We start from the raw sequence: 21,260 nt of genomic DNA, 5'->3' as shown, positions 1-21,260 counted from the left end.
CAGCGGGCTGAGCGGGCCAGCGGTGTAAGATCAGCATTTTAATTTAATTTTAAATGAAGCTTCTTAAACATTTTGAAAACCTTTATATATGACAATAGTTTAGTTATATAATATATAGACTTATAGAGAGAGACCTTCTAAAAAATGTTAAAATGTATTACTGAAACGCGAAACCTTACATTAAATAAAGTGAATACATGAAGACTTGGCACAGCACTTCTGAAAGGTTGCCGACCCGTGCCATAGAGGGAAAAATTTCCAGCAACTGTGCTCCAGGAGCACACACACATGTGCAAGCACCCAAATAAGAAATGTCATATCTTTGGGGGGCTAATATTTCACAACCCTTTAGTCCTAGAAGCAAAAGCTTTAGATCATGAGGAAGGGGAGGTAGCCTTTAGTCCTGGAATGTTCCCAGATTACGGACTTCAAAACGCTTACACTTTTAAGGTATAGAAAAGCAAGTCAGGAGAAGATCGGGCTTGGAGAGCAGAGGCCTCTCTGATCTGATGACAGAGGGACTCTGATGGCCCCTAGACTTCAAATTTTGTGCATTGCCCTTTTAGAGGCACAATTTAGACTCTCACCCTTGCTAACTGAGGGTATGTCTACACAGGAGCTCAGAAGTGTAAATTCCAGCTTCAGCAGACATACTTGCTTGCGCTCTGATGAAGCTAGTACACTAAAAATAAAGGTGTGGTTGCAGTGTTATGTACGCAGGATGCACTAGCTACCCCAAGTACAGCCCTGGGATTTCAGAGGGGGCTGTACTTGGATTGGCCACCCGGTCCTCACCACCTCAGCTGCACTTCTACTGGTTAGCTCACTCAGAGGTAGTGCACTTATGTCTACCCAAGCTGAAAATTATACCTCTAGCTCCAGTGTACACATAGAAGCATAGGACTGGAAGGGACCTCGAGAGGTCATCTAGTGCAGTCCCCTGCGCTCATGGCATGCCCTCCGGCACCTGACATTACAGGTAGAGACATACCAGAAATTGCTCTAATGCCCTTATTTTAAACTCTTAAACAGTCTGAAAATAGTTTTTCCTGGGACACACACAATGTATGCTGGCATGGGGTTGTGTGTGATCTAAAAGTTCAGTTGATTAAGAGGCACTGTATAACTCACTCATGACATTGCAAACAAACAGCATGGAAAGACCAGTGAATACGTGTCTGGAGCTCCGAGGTCACTTGTTAGCATGCACATGTGAGATGCTGCTTTGCCAGACTTCACATGTGGCCCTTTCCCATAACTATGGCAGCGATCCGTGTACACCCCATCCAAATATCACATGAACAAGAGAGTCCCAGTCCTACTCAAAGCCTTTTGAGCCCCCCATTTGTTGTCTGGCCCTAGAGAATGTATGAAAGGGAGTTCCTGTCTTTGCCCCTATCCTGATGGTGACACTCATCACAGTTGCCTTAGGAACAGGTTGGGGTGCCCACTTGAACCATCTGCCAATACAGGAGACCTAGGCCAAGGACAATTTGAAATTGCACACAAGGAAATGTCTATGCTGCAAATAAAATCCTACAGTACCAAACCCTAGAGCCTGGGTCAATTGATCTGAGCTCTGATCAGGAGTGCAAGTAGGGTGGTACGCTCCAGTATGCAGTACCGGCCAGAGCATTTTAGCAGGTACAGGGTACCGGAAGGAGCGGCTCCCCCGCACCCCACCCCAGAGGGTGTGTGTGAAGCTGCACTCTGCTCCTTAAAGGAGCAGGATGTGGCTAGGGAGGGCATTCATTCTTTATATGGGTTTAACAGCACAATACATATGCTAACAAACTTAAACAAAGGCTTTGTTGGATGGACTAGGCTGCTTTTGGATGCTGGCACCAAGGAAGAATTTCTGTTACTCTTTTTCTGATGAGTACCTGACTGCCTTTCCTTTACCAAGCTGAAACTAGGGACCAGCTGCTGGCTGTCTTTCCAAATGGACTCAATCATGTTGGTAGTGAACACATACCCTTAGATAAAAGTAAGCTGGCAAAAGCTTAGTTTAAGGGAGGTACTGATAATGTTGTGGGAAAGTGGGGTGATTGTCCTTCCTATCCCTCTTTCATTTTATGGAGTTTTCAATTTGGGGTACTGCTGGATCCTCAATGACACCTGGAAGTACAGGTGGTACCAGGGCCCCAAAGCATCATCTTATAACTGCATCTATTTAACAGATGCAGTTGTAAAATTTTGGACAGGTAAGGGGGGGTGTCGGAGGGGAGGGGAAAAGCATGGGGGCCCTGGTCTGGGGTGGGTTGGGGAGGAGTCACATGGAGGGACACGTGGGGCGGTCATGTGCCCCTCCTTGTGTCCCTCCCATGAGTGAAGTACCGGCAAGAAATTATTTCTGCTTGCACCACTGGCTCTGATGCTCAGGGCTGCGGGTTTGTCTTCGCACTGTAGAGATACCTTGAATGTCCTGGAGGTCAGGGCCATCTCCCTGTTGTGTGGCGCTCCTAAGTGCAGATACCGATGGACAACACCTCCACAATGCATTATATAAACAAATGAGGCCAAACTTGGTCATCCCCTTTCTGCCAGAAAGGCATCAGGCTGCGGATTTGCTGTCATCACAATGGGGTAACCTCACTAGCTCTGAACCTTCCAGATGTGATAGTGACCTGCCACACTTCTTAAGCAGCCATGCAATAAGCAAACACAGGTGGTCACTGCTGAAAGCCATAACTGAACCAAAATATTTGCCACAGAGGATGGCACCAACTGCCTGAGTTACTGCTCCAGAGGAGGCATGAGCCAAGTCTCCTTATCAGAAGCCTTACTTGCTGCAGTTGTCAGCAGGCTTTCTATATGCCTCGTTCCTTGAGTAATAGTCAAAATCTGATGGGATGTGTGTGTGGGGGGGTGGGGCACACAGATCCTGATAGATCCCTATTGGTTGAAATAGTTCTGGCTGCCAGACCTCTTGCACATGCCCTTTTGGCCTCCAAGTCACCTCCCGGTCTGCACAGACATATCATCTGAGAACATGGGAAGCATGTGAACCTCCCTCCTTTCAGGGAGGCTAGACCCCAGCCCCACCCGTTCTGCCCAAAGCCCTGCCCCTATGCCACCCCTTACCCTCCCCCTTGCCGACCGGAGCTCTGAGCCTCTCTCCGTGGCTGGAGGAGCCCTGGCCAAGCAGCGCCAAGCCTCAGCCTGCCTGCCTTAGCCACCCCAAGTCCTGGGCCACCAGCTGGCCCAAGTACCCAGCCACCCCGAACCCTGAGCTCCAGGCCACTGAGCTGAGCTGAGCCCCCCTGCTAGCATCAGGGGAGAGGCAGAGCAAGGGTGAGGCCTTGGGGGTGGAGAATGGACGGGGCTATAGCCTGGGTTTGGGGAGGTTTAGCTTCCCCTGGCCTATTATACCCACCGCCCATGCCTAAGCATGATGGTGAACTACTGCCCCCAAACCTGCAGATGCTGCACCTGATGGCTAGGATGTTCGCTGGTTTGACAGACACTATTCTCAGCTGATTAAAGAAATTCTCATACAAAACAGGAAGCCCAAGTTTTTCAAATGGCAATAGTTCTCCTTGTGGGCAGTCCAGCATTAGCGGGACCCAGGGGAAGCCCCAATACCAACGTTCCTTATGAAGCCTGCTGGACTAGCAGCTAGTTCACAGGCCACCTTACAGAAATACTGGTGTGTCATGTGCCAAAACAGTCAAAGGGTTTACCTTGAAGCACAAGTTTGAAGCTGGGTTATATGTTGTATTGTATGCCATATGAACGTGGAAAGCCATGCAAAAGTTTTTCTTCTGTAACTTTTTATTTTTCTGCTTCTGCATTTTTGGAGGGATGGGGTATGTCCTGTTGCAGCTGTAGCTGCCACTAAATTTGTGTGTGTTGTTATAAGGTGTTGGAGTTCAGGGTGGCTGTATTACTCAGAAGTGGCTCTTGATTTTTGTGCAAAAGTCATGCATTTCCCCCAATACATAAATGCGGCAATTTCATTTCCCCATAAAAATAAATTTAAAAAACCCAATGTCAGCAGCTTAGCAATCACGCACAAGCTTACAATAGACCTTTGTAAGGACAGCATTTGATATAAGGGGGAAATCAGTAATGAAACAGATTCTAGTTTAAAGTTTGCAAGTATTTAATGAAAAAACAACATTCCACAACAGATTTTTGTGGAAACTTCCACTGTTAAAAAAAAAAAACAAAAACCTAGATGAAGAAAGCTGAAATCCTGCTTCTTCCCCCCCGACTTTTGCTACCTGATCTGTTTTTTTGCCTGCACTTCACTCATACTCTCTTCTTCAGTCTTTTATAGTCCCATCCCCTCTTCCCCCTACTCCCCATTTCTAACCTATCAGAGGGTCAGGAGAAGATCCTATGGTCCAAGAAACCATCTTCCCCATCATTTATGTTAACTGCCTGACCTAAAGAAATAATGGGCCAATGCTGAAGTGGTGAGTTTGTGACTGTGTCACTTACTGAACCCAAATTATAATTTTAGGGCTTGTCTACACAAACACTGTGTGGCAAGCCAGCCGCCAACTGTCTGTGTGGACCCTGCTGCTGTGCACTAAAAATTCCATAAGGAGATTTGATCTACCCCGCGTTGAAATGGCAGTAGGGAACTTTTAGTGCATTGCAGAAGGATCCACGTGGACACAGTGAGCAATAAACTAATGGGGGGGGGGGGAGGGTAGCTTTATGCCTCAGCTTGCTGCGAACTACATGTTTGTGTAACCAAGCCCTTAGAATCCACCCTTTTAAAGGATTTGCGTAGCTGAAAAACAACCTATCCTGTTGCTGCTGTTGCTTGGAGAATGGCAGCTTACTTCCTCCTGTGTGTATAGGTAGCTACTCTGGCCCATGAGTGCAAAGTGGAGGGGGCAGGGCTCCTCCTACTCTCTAACCCCCTCCCTGCCCACCAGCTCCCAGTGGGCAGCCTGGGGTGAGCAGCCCTGCACTCCCCCTGCAGCCAGAGTGGGGATGCGAGGAGGAGGTTAGGGGGTTAGTCCATGTGCAACCAAGCTGGCTACTCTAGCCTGGCATGATGGTGACAATCTAGCCCTGAGTAAATAAGTTTGTCTGGGTAAGCACTGTACAAAAATAGTGTAAACAGGACTTGGTCCACAGCTAGCAAATGAGATTCTTAACACCATTTTTTGCTGTGGTGCAGCATCTGGTCTTGTGGCTTCATTTCAGCTCTTGGGAGTTGTTCTGCACTACCTCTGGTGTTCGGACCCCTATGCTGACCGCTATACTCAGCTATCTGTAAACCTCTCCCTGACTGCAATGAGAGGTTTGTTTGAGCAAGGACTTCATGCCTGAGCCCATTAAGTTTGTTATTGTTTGTGGCAATTTAGTCCTGTCATAAATGTAAAGGGAAGGGTAAACCCCTTTAAAATCCCTCCTGGCCAGAGGAAAAATCCTCTCACCTGTAAAGGGTTAAGAAGCTAAAGGTAACCTCGCTGGCACCTGACCAAAATGACCAACGAGGAGACAAGATACTTTCAAAAGCTGGGAGGAGGGAGAGAAACAAAGGGTCTGTGTCTGTTGGTATGCTGCTTTGCCGGGGATAGAACAGGAATGGAGTCTTAGAACTTTTAGTAAGTAATCTAGCTAGATATGCGTTAGATTATGATTTCTTTAAATGGCTGAGAAAAGAATTGTGCTGAATAGAATGACTATTTCTGTCTGTGTGTCTTGTTTGTAACTTAAGGTTTTGCCTAGAGGGATTCTCTATCTTTTGAATCTAATTACCCTGTAAGGTATCTACCATCCTGATTTTACAGGGGTGATTCCTTTACTCCTATTTACTTCTATTTCTATTAAAAGTCTTCTTGTAAGAAAACTGAATGCTTTTTCATTGTTCTCAGATCCAAGGGTTTGGGTCTGTGGTCACCTATGCAAATTGGTGAGGATTTTTACCAAACCTTTCCCAGGAAGTGGGGTGCAAGGGTTGGGAGGATTTTGGGGGGAAAGACGTGTCCAAACTATGTTTCCCAGTAAACCCAGTTAGAGTTTGGTGGTGGCAGTGGCCATTCCAAGGACAAAGAATAAAATTAATTTGTACCTTGGGGAAGTTTTAACCTAAGCTGGTAAAAGTAAGCTTAGGAGGTTTTCATGCAGGTCCCCACATCTGTACCCTAGAGTTCAGAGTGGGGGAGGAACCTTGACATGGTGGCAGAGTGATGGGATTAACCTGAAATCATTTTGAGGTCAATTTGAGATTTTTTTGAACTAGAAATACAGATTTTAAAAAGGAATTTTTTTTTCCTTTGGGGCTGCTGGAAAAGAGTTCCAGAAAGCAGCTGAAACTGAAAGCAGCTTGTTTTTACTCTGCTTTGGAGCCACAGGAGAGACAAAAGGGGATTAATCTTTGTGAATTGCAGGTTTTCTTTGCCTGGAGGCAGGGTACTTAACTCCTGCAGGGAAATTCACAGTCTTCAAAACCAGAAGGGTTTTTTTCCCCCTAAAAGTAAATAGGGGGGGTGTTCTACCCATTTGCCTGGAGACAAAAGTGGCAGGGTTTTTTTTTGTTTTTTGTTTTTTTAGGATTTTGATATTTTTTTCTACAAGGAGCACAAGTTTGAAAAGGAATTTTTCCTTTGGGCTGCTGGTAAGCAGGTTTCCAAGTAGTTGGAGGTTTTTTGCTTTGATTTGGGGCCAGAGCAGAGACAAGGGAATTGTCTTTGTCTGTAGGCTGACAATCACTATCAGAGAATAGGTATTCTATTCCAGCACAGCAAAATTTTACAGCCAAGTTTTGTTGGTTTATTTCTAAACCTCGGGTGTAAAGTTAGTTAAAAAACAGAGAGGTTAGGATGACAAAATCCACGGCTTGACAAAAGCTGGAATTAGCCAGATTTCAGGCGAAGGAAAAACAAAGGGAACATGAAAGACAGATAGAACTCATGCGGCTGAAGAAGGAGGAGAAGGAAGAAGAGAGGAAGCATGTGGAGGAGGAGAGGGAAAAAGAGAGGAAGCATGCACTGGAGATGGAGAAGGTAAAGGCTCAGCAGAATATACCAACAAACCCTAGCAATCCTTCTCCAGGTACCACTCCCCATCCCAGAAAGTTCCCCACCTACAAAGCAGGCGATGATACTGAGGCCTTCCTAGAAAACTTCGAAAGGGCCTGCCTTGGGTACAACATCTCTACTGACCAATACATGGTAGAGCTGAGGCCGCAGCTCAGTGGACCCTTAGCTGAGGTGGCAGCTGAAATGCCTAAAGAACACATGAACAAGTATGAACTGTTTAAATCCAAGGCGAGAGTCAGAATGGGGATAACACCCGAGCACTGAACACTCGTCGGAGGTTCAGAGCCCTAAGGTGGAAACCAGACGTGTCATTTACCCGACATGCCTACCACACTGTGAAACGTTGGGATGCCTGGATATCAGGAGCAAGTGTTCAATCTCCAGCAAATTTGCCCTTCCTAATGCAAATGGAACAATTCTTAGACGGTGTTCCTGAGGAAATAGAAAGATACATCCTAGATGGGAAACCCAAAACTGTAATCGAGGCAGGAGAGATTGGAGCCAGATGGGTGGAGGTGGCAGAGAAGAAGAAAACTGGTCGCAGTTGGAGCGGAGACCAGAAGGGACAACCCCAGACCACACCCTATCACTGGGGGCCACTCAAAGCCCCACCTAACTCCCAAAGAACCCTCCAGACCCCTTATCATCCCACCACCCCGTTCTCCAGCAACCCACCTCGCCCCAGTGACCCGTCAGCTGCATGATGTTTTAAATGTAACGAGCTGGGGCATGTAAAGGCCAACCGCCCCAAAAACCCCAACAGATTATAGTTCATTGCACCGGGATCACACCAGAGGTCCTCAGGCCCAGATACCTCCCAGATACCCTTGGAGCGGAGGGAAACTGTGAGTGTGGGCGGGAAGAAGGTCACCGTGTGGAGGGACACCGGAGCACAAGTGTCAGCTATCCATGCTTCCTTAGTGGACCCCAATTTAATCAACCCAGAGATCCAAGTGACGATTCAACCCTTCAAGTCCAACTCTTTCAATTTGCCTACAGCCAAGTTGCCTGTCCAGTACCAAGGCTGGTCAGGAACATGGACTTTTGCAGTCTATGATGATTATCCCATCCCCATGCTGTTGGGGGAAGACTTGGCCAATCATGTGAAGCGGGCCAAGAGGGAGGGAATGGTCACCCGTAGCCAGGCTAAACAAGCCGTGGGGCCTAGCTCTATTCCAGAAACTTCTATCAGGACCCAGTCAGAGGTGATGGACCTGGACCCCAGGCCAATGTCTGCAACAGCAGTAGTGGATCCAGTCCCAGAGACCCAGACGGAACCAGTCCCAGAACCGGAACCAGCGGAACAACCAGCACCAGACCATTTGCCAGCACTGAATCCAACTTGCAACCTCAACACCAGAGGGCCCCACCGAACCTGAACCGGCAGCAGCCCATAACCCTACACAAGAGGCTCAGCCGGAGCCTGAACCCCAACATAGTGTCCCAGCAGAGAGCGGTTCACAGTCAACGGAAACAGCCCCATCCCCTACATCGCTTCCAGAGGGACCAAGCATAGGTCCACAATCCAATGAGGAACTGATGTCTCCAGCATCAAGGGAACAGTTCCAGACCGAACAGGAAGCAGATGAAAGCCTCCAGAGAGCTTGGACGGCGGCACGGAGCAACCCACCGCCTCTCAGCTCTTCTAATAGATCCAGGTTTGTTGTAGAAAGAGGACTTTTATACAAGGAAACTCTTTTTGGTGGACACCAGGAAGACTGGCATCCTCAGAGACAGTTGGTAGTTCCAACTAAATACCGGGCCAAGCTCTTGAGCTTAGCCCACGATCACCCTAGTGGCCATGCTGGGGTGAACAGGACCAAAGACCATTTGGGGGGGGGGTCATTCCACTGGGAGGGAATGGGCAAGGATGTTTCTACCTATGTCCAGTCTTGTGAAGTATGCCAAAGAGTGGGAAAACCCCAAGACCAGGTCAAAGCCCCTCTCCAGCCACTCCCCATCATTGAAGTTCCATTTCAACGAGTAGCTGTGGATATTCTGGGTCCTTTTCTGAAAAAGACACCCAGAGGAAAGCAGTACATACTGACTTTCATGGATTTTGCCACCCGATGGCCAGAAGCAGTAGCTCTAAGCAACACCAGGGCTAAAAGTGTGTGCCAGGCACTAGCAGACATTTTTGCGAGGGTAGGTTGGCCCTCCAACATCCTCACAGATGCAGGGACTAATTTCCTGGCAGGAACCATGGAAAACCTTTGGGAAGCTCATGGGGTAAATCACTTGGTTGCCACTCCTTACCACCATCCAACAAATGGCATGGTGGAGAAGTTTAATGGAACTTTGGGGGCCATGATACATAAATTCGTAAATGAGCACTCCAATGATTGGGACCTAGTGTTGCAGCAGTTGCTCTTTGCCTACAGAGCTGTACCACATCCCAGTTTAGGGTTTTCCCCATTTGAACTTGTATATGGCAGTGAGGTTAAGGGGCCATTACAGTTGGTGAAGCAGCAATGGGAGGGATTTACACCTTCTCCAGGAACTAACATTCTGGACTTTGTAACCAACCTATAAAACACCCTCCGAACCTCTTTAGTCCTTGCTAAAGAAAACTTACAGGATGCTCAAAAAGAGCAACAAGCCTGGTATGATAAACATGCCAGAGAGCGTTCCTTCAAAGTAGGTGACCAGGTCATGGTCTTAAAGGCGCTCCAGGCCCATAAAATGGAAGCATCGTGGGAAGGGCCATTCACGGTCCAGGAGCACCTGGGAGCTGTTAATTATCTCATAGCATTCCCCACCTCCAACCAAAAGCCTAAGGTGTACCATATTAATTCTCTAAAGCCCTTTTATTCCAGAGAATTAAAGGTTTGTCAGTTTACAGCCCACGGAGGAGACGACACTGAGTGGCCTGAAGGTGTCTACTACGGAGGGAAAAGTGCTGGTGGTGTGGAAGAGGTGAACCTCTCCATGACCCTTGGGCGTATGCAGCGACAGCAGATCAAGGAGCTGTGCACTAGGTATGCGCCAACGTTCTCAGCCACCCCAGGACTGACTGAACGGGCATACCACTCCATTGACACAGGTAATGCTTGCCCAATTAAAGTCCAACCTTACCGAGTGTCTCCTCAAGCTAAAACTGCTATAGAATGGGAGATCCAGGATATGTTACAGATGGGGGTAATCCGCCCCTCTGGAAGTGCATGGGCATCTCCAGTGGTTCTAGTTCCCAAACCAGATGGGGAAATACTTTTGCGTGGACTACCGTAAGCTAAATGCTGTAACTCGCCCAGACAACTATCCAATGCCATGCACAGATGAACTATTAGAGAAACTGGGATGGGCCCAGTTCATCTCTACCTTGGGCTTGACCAAGGGGTACTGGCAGGTCCCGCTAGATGAATCTGCCAAGGAAAGGTCAGCCTTCACCACACATGTCGGGCTGTATGAATTTAATGTATTCCCTTTCGGGCTGCGAAATGCATCCGCCACCTTCCGAAGACTTGTAGATGGTCTCCTAGCAGGATTAGGAGAATATGCAGTCGCCTACCTTGACGATGTGGCCATATTTTCGGATTCCTGGGCAGACCACCTGGAACATCTACAAAAAGTCCTTGAGCGCATAAGGGAGGCAGGACTAACTGTTAAGGCTAAGAAGTGTCAAATAGGCCTTAACAGAGTGACTTACCATGGACACCAGGTGGCTCAAGGAACTATCAGCCCCCTACAGGCCAAAGTGGATGCTATCCAAAAGTGGCCTGTCCCAAAGTCAAAGAAACAGGTTCAATCCTTCTTAGGCTTGGCCGGTTATTACAGACGATTTGTACCGCAATACAGCCAAATCGCCGCCCCACTGATAGACCTAACCAAAAAGAAACAGCCAAATGCCGTTCAGTGGACCGAAAAGTGTCAGAAGGCCTTTAACAAGCTTAAAGCGACACTCATGTCTGACCCTGTACTAAGGGCCCCAGACTTTGACAAACCGTTCCTAGTAACCACAGATGTGTCCGAGCATGGTGTGGGAGCAGTTTTAATGCAGAAAGGACCTGATCAAGAATTCCACCCTGTAGTGTTTCTCAGCAAAAAACTGTCTGAGGGGGAAAGCAACTGGTCAGTCACTGAAAAAGAATATTACGCCATTGTCTATGCTCTGGAAAAGCTACGCCCATATGTTTGGGGACGGCATTTCCACCTGCAAACCGACCATGCTACACTGAAGTGGCTTCTCACTGTCAAAGAAAATAACAAAAAACTTTTTCGGTGGAGTTTAGCTCTCCAAGATTTTGATTTCAACATCCAACACATCTCAGGAGCTTCTAACAAAGTGGCTGATGCACTCTCCTGTGAAAGTTTCCCAGAATCAACTGGTTAAAATCGTCCTTGAGATGTGGAAAATATTGTTAGTCTTTATGTACTTGGTAGTATATTTAGAGATGCATGTGTCTTATTAACTCTGTTTTTCCTAGAGCTCCAGGAAGAAATCCCAGCCAGTGTTTCACCCTAGCTGAGATTTGGGGGGCGTGTCATAAATGTAAAGGGAAGGGTAAACCCCTTTAAAATCCCTCCTGGCCAGAGGAAAAATCCTCTCACCTGTAAAGGGTTAAGAAGCTAAAGGTAACCTCGCTGGCACCTGACCAAAATGACCAATGAGGAGACAACTTTCAAAAGCTGGGAGGAGGGAGAGAAACAAAGGGTCTGTGTCTGTTGGTATGCTGCTTTGCCGGGGATAGAACAGGAATGGAGTCTTAGAACTTTAGTAAGTAATCTAGCTAGGTATGCGTTAGATTATGATTTCTTTAAATGGCTGAGAAAAGAATTGTGCTGAATAGAATAACTATTTCTGTCTGTGTGTCTTTTTTGTAACTTAAGGTTTTGCCTAGAGGGATTCTCTGTTTTGAAACTAACTACCCTGTAAGGTACCTACCATCCTGATTTTACAGGGGTGATTCCTTTACTCCTGTTTAGTTCTATTTCTATTAAAAGTCTTCTTGTTAGAAAACTGAATGCTTTTTCATTGTTCTCAGATCCAAGGGTTTGGGTCTGTGGTCACCTATGCAAATTGGTGAGGATTTTTACCAAACCTTTCCCAGGAAGTGGGGTGCAAGGGTTGGGAGGATTTTGGGGGGAAAGACGTGTCCAAACTACGTTTCCCAGTAAACCCAGTTAGAGTTTGGTGGTGGCAGTGGTCATTCCAAGGACAAAGGATAAAATTATTTTGTACCTTGGGGAAGTTGTAACCTAAGCTGGTAAAGATAAGCTTAGGAGGTTTTTCATGCAGGTCCCCACATCTGTACCCTAGAGTTCAGAGTGGGGGAGGAACCTTGACAAGTCCATAGCCCAGCCCCCCTCAAGAGAAAGCAACAAACTTTTTCTTTTATCATCGGCTTAAAATGTTTGGGCTAGATCCTTCATGCTCTATGCAGGGAGAGAACGGAATGCTGGGGCCATTGGTTAGGGAGCTGGGGGTTCAAGTGTCTGCTCTACCCCAGACTTCCTGGAGGATCTTGGGCAACTCACTTAGGGCTTGACCTACAAGGGGACTCGGGCAGCTTTGTACATATCCACCTGTGAAACCTTAGGTGCCTACAGGGTTGGGTTGCAGCTGAGTGGGGGTTATGAGGATCTCAGTTACCCCCAAAGTGTCAGTGAGGCTGTGGGACTTAGGTGCCTATCTGAGCACCCTAACCACTGGATCATTGTCCATCATGGAGTGGCTGTCTCTCTAGGTATGCCTACACAGCAGGAAAAAAAAGACCTGGCCCCGAGAGTCTCAGAGCCTGGGTCATTTGACTCAGGCTCGGCTTGTAAAGCTAAACATAGCAGTGTTGATGTTCGGGAGCAGGCTCGCCCGCCACACCAGGTTTCAAAGCCCAGGCTGAATACACTGACCAGCACTGCATATCATAGGCCACAAATAGGGCCAGAACCTCAGCCAGTGGCTCTGTTGACTTCACTAGTACTAAGCTGATTTACGGCAGCTCAGCATCTGGCCCACTGTCTTTGCTGACTTTTTTAATACTGTGTGACAATAACTTCTCTGCATTTACATCCTGTAAGTCGAGGCATATGGCAAACTCTCATTTGCTCTTTTAACAGCTACCAAACACTGTGCAGGGAGGTAACTACATTATCATTTTCCTGCTGATAATAGCTCATTTCGATTAATTAGCCTCTTACAGTTGGTATGGCTACTTCCACCTTTTCATGTTCTCTGTATGTACACATATATCTTCTTACTATATGTTCCATTCTATGCATCCGATGAAAGCTTATGCTCAAATAAATTTGTTAGTCTCTAAGGTGCCACAAGTACTCCTGTTCTTTTTACATTATAAACAGTCACTCCAAAGTCAGTTCTCATCTTCCTGGCCTCGGGGCTAAAGTTACTGGGCCAGACTCATCATCCCTAGTGTAACTCTGTGCATCACAAGAAGTTTGGCCTACTGACCCCCAAGCACACTGCTTCGAGTTATCTCCTCCCCACCCCTCCCTCCGGCTCTTATCTTGGTTTACTGCTTCAGCACTTATCTGAGTCCTCTACATCCTTATCTAAAACACCACCAAGATCCAGGTCCCCTAATGTGTGTCATGGTTTTACTGCTGCTGAGCTCATCTACTGTCACTGTCCCGTTCTGCATTTTGCTGCCTTTTGTGATTCCCTCTCATTTGCAAAGCCCTGCCTGTGGCCATTGGTGCCAGAAGTCCATTGCAAGTTCCAGGAGCCTCTTGCTTGCCAGCCCTTCCACTGTGTCTCCATTTAAGAAAACACTCCATTTAGGAAGGAACAATCTGTTGCACCCATGCAAAATGGGAAATGATTGCCTCGGAAGGAGTACTGCAGAAAGGGATCTGGGGGTCATAGTGGATCACAAGCTAAATATGAGTCAACGGTGTAACATTGTTGCAAAAAAAGCTAACATCATTTGGGATGTATTAGCAGGAGTGTTGTAAGCCAGACAAGAGAAGTAATTTTTCCGCTCTACTCCACTCTGATTAGGCCTCAACTGGAGTATTGTGTCCAGTTCTGGGAACCACATTTCAAGAAAGATTTGGACAAATTGGGGAAAGTCCAGAGAAGAGCAACAAAAATAAGTAAAGGTCTAGAAAATATGACCTATGAGGGAAGATTGAAAAAATTGTTTAGTCTGGAAAAGAGAAGACTGAGAGGGGACATGATAATACATGAAAGGTTGTTACATGGAAGAGGGAAAAAAAATGTCCTTCTTAACCTCTGAGGATAGGACAAGAAGCAATGGGCTGAAATTGCAGCAAGGGAGGTTTAGGGTGGACATTAGGAAAAAATTCCTAGCTGTCAGGGTGGTTAAGCACTGAAATAAATTGCCTAGGGAGGTTGTGGATTCTCCATCACTGGAGAATTTTAAGAGCAGGTTAGACAAACACCTGTCAGGACTGGTCTAGGTAATATAGTCCTGCCATGAGTGCAGGGGACTGGACTAGATGACCTCTCAGGGTCCCTTCCAGTCCTATGATTCTATACGTTCCCCCTCACCCCACCGGCCGCACCATCCTTCAGTAATTAGTTAGATCAGGAAAGCAGATGTACACATCTATTCTCCCATCTATATTTTCTTCTATTTTCCAGCACCTTCTACTCTGGATTTCCAGCTGGTAAGGGCCAGATTATAGCTGACCCCCTGCTAGGAAAGGCAGGGAAACAATATAGCATCCCCTTTTGTCCCGCCACCCCAGAACAGGGCTAAGATCAGGCCTTTTAGTCTTCTATGTGCAATGACTGCTCTCTGCTAGATCTCCTGGGTCACAATTCACCCCCAGGGGAGCAGGTGCGAGTGATGGCCCCCACCTTACCTCCCCACCAGCCTTTGGTCTTGGTTGGCCCTACAGTGGAGCAAATGTTACAATTTCTAAAGTAGGTGTGCTCCCCCCTGCGTAGAGGGGAGCTTTGGGAGAGCAGTGACTCCTGGTGGTCCCACTGCGGTGGTGTGGCAATTTAGGTACATGCCATTTCCAGTGGAAGGCTTTGGATGAAAGTCACAGCATAGTTCTTTGCAGTAAGTTCAACATGCTACTGAAGTGCAACTGCTTGGAGTGCCATAAATGCCACAGCACTGGCAACAGAACACACTACTCAGTGAGAAATCGTGGGAGAATGAAGAACTACCTTAACAAGACTTGAATAGACAAATGGATCATCAGTCAGAAAAATTAATGACAGAAATCCCTCAACTCTCTGCTTCTAGCATTCTTTCCCCAAGTAACGCTTTCAGTAGCATAGCATATACTGCAGATTGCGTAGTAATCATATTAATTAGGTCCAGAGGGGAGGACTTTGAAATATTTGTGGCCCCAGGTGTCATGCTGTTCTGCCACCTTCTCCTCAGGGTAAGGCAAGGCTGACTGTGGTGTCAACTGGCAAAGGGAATGGCCTATGGAACTAGCATGGAAAGCAAATAAACAGTGACTGAGAATCACCAGGAGAAGCAAATGCAAGCCCAGATGCTCTCAAGCACCATCACTGTACCTCTCAGGTAGCTTCCTCCTAGCACTATGGCAGGCTCTATTCCTCTGCTATCTATGGTGTTGACTGCATGTTTCTGACTCCCCACAACAGGGCTGAGTAACAGAAGATAATACTTTCTGTAACAACATTAGTATAAAGTAGGTTCTCACAGTAAGAGATGAGCTAGTGTTTTTTGAGGGTAGACATATAGCATTGGTCTGAGATGGACACCTGCCCCTTGCAGCCTACGTATGCCCTCTTTGGCAACTCCACTCTGGTCATCTGAATGCAGGGGATGGCTCAATGGGAGCGTACCTTGGAGGCTTATTACAGGGATTTCTTGTAACAAGTTGTTACAAAATTCTTCTTTCCACAGCAAGGAATGGGGCATCCCATTTACTAGGGAAGTGAAATGGCCCCAGCTCATGCAGTAAGACAGGAGAGTAACAATTTTTTTTAGCTACCCAACTCCGACGCACTGGCAAGAACTGGTGGGTATGTGCACCACTTTGAAGATAAAAATAATAAATTATATTTGGCACATCTAATGCCATACATTTTTAAAGTGCTGAAGTAATGAAACTTCATCATCCCCGTTCAGAAAAACACGTTTGAAAACGTGCACAGTACTCCCTGAAAGTGTTAAGTAGGACTATTGAGCAATGGTTGCACTTACATGAAGAACCTGGCCTAACATCCTTCATGAGAAGCGACAGTCGACACGTAGAGCCATTAACTAGTCAAAGACTTACCTGTGTCTTCCCTATAGTAGTTCATCTTTTGCACATGCCACCGAGGTGTTGTCCGCTATTGAAAAAAAAAAACAAGCAAAAAGGATGCACTTTAATCACTGCAACTGTTCTTTAAGGATGGACTTGACCCAAGTGCAGTCAGGCATTTCCCCACCCCTCTGCCAAATATACTTGCTTTGGCATCATAAATATTGGTTAAATTTCATGATATAATCACATACACACTGCCTGCTCGCTTTTTTTTTTTTGCTTTAACGTTTTGTGAGAAGCAACGCTAACCACTGAAACAGACCCGTCAGTTCCTTTCTTCCAAAAGGAGAACTTTATACCACATTGCAATAAGCTCCTCTCCAATTAAAATACACAAGAATCTTGCAGAAATCAGCTGCCAGATTTATTAATCTACCTGAAAACAAAACAAAAAAATGGAATAAAACCAGAACTTTAAATAAGCCTTTTAGGTACAATTTCAAAAGGGTTAATCAGTTCAATGAAAGCCTTTCTTCTTTTGCTGGGAGATCATGTAATGTTGGGCTGAATGCTTGTTTTGTTCAGTGAGTCACTACCATACACTGTGTGTATATATATATACACACACACACACATACATATATATTCTCTTTAAATATTACACATTTGATGCAATGTCCTCTTCTTTTTTTTTTTTGACCCACCCCCTCCCACCAATGCCCTGCTCCAGACAGGAAGTGCTCCACAATGACATTAATGGAATCAAAATGGATCAAAGGACTTTTAATCAAAATGTGTTTCCTTCGAACCTTATCTCAATGGAAGCCACAATGGTCAAAGTTCTGACTTTTCCCCTTCTTGGTGAAAGCTTCAGTGGTCTTGCTTTGATTTTGTTGGGTTGATCATTGAAATTTTAAGTGCCATTGAGACCTATAAATTATTGACAGAACAAGATGGCATATTAAGGCATATATACACCCATAAAATATGTTGCCCTATGGGATTTAGGTGAATTAGATGCATGCCCAGAGAGTTCTTCTGCACCTTTGGTCTCTAGTAGTCACTGCTTTTTAATTTTGAATGAATTGCATAAGATATCATTTATAGCTTACTGGTTTCTTGATTGACATTGAGTGGAAAATTAAGCCACCACCAAGGGGTGTCTTTGAAATCACATCTATTGCAATTATTGTCGTTTTATGTTTATGAGTTCATCTTTCCTCCCTCTCCTAGATTTGTTACAGAACTGGAAAGCGAGGCACTCCTGTGAAGTAACAGCGTTTTTAAATTTCACTGGGCTGTTCGAATCCCATTTTTCACCCTCTTCACACTTGGAAACGTTACATTTCCGAAAAGGTGCTCATAAATATTTAGAACTTATTTTTTTTCTTTTTGTTTTACACGGAGAACAATGTGCCTTGCTTTTCCACGATTACCCCCTCCCCAAAATAAAATGATTTAAAACAAAACAGAAAAACAAACCTCGAAACTTTAAATCGTCTTCCAACCATATCCGATCACATTTACATTTAGTGTCCCAAACAAGTTGGTTGGGAGCATCAGTGCCAGCACTACAACGTCATACAGCGACTTCATTGTGTTCTTTGACAGTTCGCGGAAGTCTCCGTTCCACCGAAAGTTACAAAAGGTTCCGCAGAGCTTCCCTTAGCAAGCTGAAGCTTACTATTCATTTGTCGATGCGCATAAAAGCTGCTTATAGCACAGCTATGGCGTAAGCTATTTTCTAAGCAATAAATGGTTCAAGTCATCTATTTTGTCCTGAAATGCTATCTGTAGTTACAGCATTGCTTATAAATGGTCATAGTGAATTCAGCATCAAAGAGAATATTACAGAAAAAGACAGCAGCAGAAGCATTAGCGTTATCTAGTATTTATATATGTTATCAACATAACACAGCAGTAAAAGGTTTAAATGCATATTAATGGGTACCGTGTCTAAAAATTACTAAAGTACCTATTTAGTGTATTGGATATTTTTCTCAAGGAGTGCTTGCTGTGTCTAAACAGCATAATTAGATATGTGACTTAGTACAGTTAATTCCTATTGATTAAATAACTTATTTATGTTGCAAAGGAAATGGAAGGAAAGAAAATGTTTTCCCCCTGATCATGATCCTGCATTTAATGCTGACATGATCATGAGAAAAGTCCACCATATGTAATTACTACTCTCAACTGGACTTTGAAAGGTCGAAAATAATAGGATGGCCTGTATTTGCATAGCAAGGTGGCACTAGATCAACATGCTATGCTTCAAGTTTGCAACTCGCAGTGTGAAGTCAGGAATTGTGCTCCTTGGACACCAGTAATGGTGTGTGCTCTGCCTAACAACCAAGTAAATGGGCATCTTCTGTAAGGCAGGAAAAACAAAAATATAAAATGCAAACAGAATGACAAAAAGATGTTCAAATGTGTAAATGAAAGATGGACAGTGTGTCACGTCTAGCTTCTACATTAAATCCTGCAATCTATGCTTTGATCCTCTTTATAACTGCAGAAAGACAATTAGGAATGATCAGAGACAAATGCCCAAGGCATGTTACTCTGATAATAATATCCAAACAGTTAATTTACACAATAAGAATTAACTGTACTATGGATACCCAGAGAAAATGTACAATATCTTATGCCAATATGAAACAAAACAGACGATATAGCTTCATTGTACTTAAAACCTGTATGTTCCCTTCCCAAACTTAGGTAAAAAGTAAACCCACCCTTTTCCTCCTGTTGCACAGAATAAATGTTTAGATTCCAACCCTCTCCTTTCAAATAAAGTGCGCTGTCCATGGCAGAACATAGGAGTAATGCAACAGGAAAAGCCCCTTTTAGTGTACTATTTAAAAAACAAACTGAAGTGGATTCTGCTCTCCTCTGGATCTTGTGATAGAGGAGAAGCACAGGGGAGGATGCCCCCTTTTCTGTCATTGCTATTAATACACATAGCCTTCGTTATAGGGGTGGGTGTTACAGCAGCCACCCTCCTGCATGTAGACCATGCTCTCGTCAAAGTGGGACAGTGGCACGGTATCCTCCTCGTTGATGTGCCGCTCCATGTCCGTCTTCAGCAAGGGGCGCTGGTTGTCTGGAAAGGCCATGGAGAAAAGCGCTTCGGGATCACAAACAAACTTGTAGACATATCTCTCTCCGGCAACCTTAACACAAGGTCAAAAAGGAGAAGGAAAGAAAAAAGAATAGTGTAAGTTTTAGCACTTTAACAACTTGTAGTTACAGATTTCTGAGGAATCTGCTTTCACTAGACCATGAAATACTGTGCCATGGGAGTTCTTGGGCACCAACATTAGGAATGAAATCCTGGTCCCATTGCGACTAGTGGGAGTTGTGCAAAAGCAGACTACATAAAACACTTTGGGCTTTAGGACACAACACAACCCTGATTTCCTTTGGGAATGGGGGTGGGGAATGAATTAAAAGATTCTATTTCTAAAGCCTATAACCTGAGATCACTTTCTGTACTTAAACAATGGCCAACAATGTTGTTCTGTCTGGGGAAAGTAAATAGCTTTTTACCACAGTAGTACGATCAAACCACAAAGTTACGCACCCTGTTGTGTCAACTAAACTATAGATAATCCATGATAAAACAGAACTGAATTTAGCTTGATATAAGTCAAGTCATACTCAAGTTATCTCAAATATACATAATTTGTAATGTATTGAGTCACAGCACATGTTGGTAGTAGAGGGACTGCATGCAAACAAGGATGTCTTCGTGTATTAAGCAGCAGCTCCTGCAAAGGCTAAGACATTTGGATTTGTTTACTGAGTGAAAGCCTGTTGGCCTAAGACACTTGGGTTATCCTTCTTTTCCAAAAGGTGTTGGGGGCATCTGACTTCTATCTGCATAGCAATCAAATATGGGCAAAAATGTGCTAGATTTAACATCTTACTTGAAAAGTGGGCTTACCTCAATCCCTATCAAGTTTACAGTGCACTATTTAAAAATTCCTTTCGAATTTAAACTATATATTTTCCTTTAAAAATGTAATGTTGTTTTTGAAAGTGAATAGGAACATAATCCTCATTACATCCATCTTTGCTTGGTTTGGAACAAACGGTTTTAATTTAACAGAGATGCATATTGAACATGGAAAAGAGAACACTGTCTTAAGTCTGCAAGTACCCACTACAACGTAGGGCTTATCTTCACGAGTTTTACCTCAAATTAGTTGATTATCTGGGGTGATCCCCAGGGTAAATTACAAACATTTTTACCCTAGAACAAAGAAGCATCCAGCCTTTACAAACTTGTTAAATACTGTCCAAAAAACTCTAGTGGAGGCATACCTGTGAGGCTGAATGGAATCTGGGATATTTGAGGATAAACTTGATGATATTATCAATACCAATATTGTAAAACTGCAAGGTGTTATGCCAGATAGTCCAGGTAAGATATCTGCAAAAATGTTATAATTTTCCAGATATGATCATCTAATTTATGTGTTTGTATCACCTTTGCATTTTGGGTTATAGATATGTATGTCTGTATTTCAAAACTTGTGCTATGCTTCTGGGTGACACCCCCAGACAGTTTGGCAGCAGCACTGCCTAGCCTGTTTGATGGCCCGTTGAGGACCATAAGCTATACAACTGACCCATTGAGAGAAGGTAGATACACCTGATGACTCAGCAAGGCATGCAGGGGCATGCCTATGACAGAACTCTAAGGCTTTCAAGCCATGTGCTGGGAAGCTTGTGTTTGAAACAAAGGAAGCACAGACCACATGGCAAAAGACTATAAAAGGCAGCTCCATCTTCTCCATATTGTCTTCAATCCTGCTTCTTACCTCTGGAGGAACTTTGCTACAAACTGAAGCTCTGAACAAAGGACTGAATGACCCATCCAAGCTGTGGATATGTTCCAGAGGGACTTTCAAGCCAGCAAACTCACCAATACTGCTTAGAACCTGATATATGGACTTTGGAGTCTTTGCATGTATGTGACTCTTTTACCATTTAACATCTCTCTTCTTTTTCTTTCTTGTTTCTTTTTTTATAAGCCTTTAGTTTTTGGCACTAAAGAATTGGCTGGCAGTGTTGTATTTTGGGTAA

General features: G+C 44.9%; 1 protein-coding gene across 7 annotated transcripts in view; it reads right to left on the bottom strand.

The window, feature by feature from the left end:
• Positions 1–16,568: 16,568 nt before the first annotated feature.
• Positions 16,569–21,260, bottom strand: part of ETV1 (ETS variant transcription factor 1) — a 75,537-nt gene continuing 70,845 nt past the window's right edge. For all 7 annotated transcript variants that reach the window (XM_075125832.1, XM_075125829.1, XM_075125831.1 and 4 more), the window contains one exon: positions 16,569–19,342. In XM_075125832.1, the coding sequence (XP_074981933.1) occupies positions 19,121–19,342 (222 nt within the window). In that variant the 3' untranslated portion in view covers positions 16,569–19,120. The remainder of the gene's footprint in view (positions 19,343–21,260) is intronic.

Source organism: Caretta caretta, chromosome 2 (assembly GCF_965140235.1).
Source record: "Caretta caretta isolate rCarCar2 chromosome 2, rCarCar1.hap1, whole genome shotgun sequence".
Lineage (NCBI taxonomy): Eukaryota > Metazoa > Chordata > Testudines > Cheloniidae > Caretta > Caretta caretta.
The sequence above is the reverse complement of the archived record's forward strand: the minus strand, read 5'-3'. Positions and strand labels throughout refer to the sequence as shown.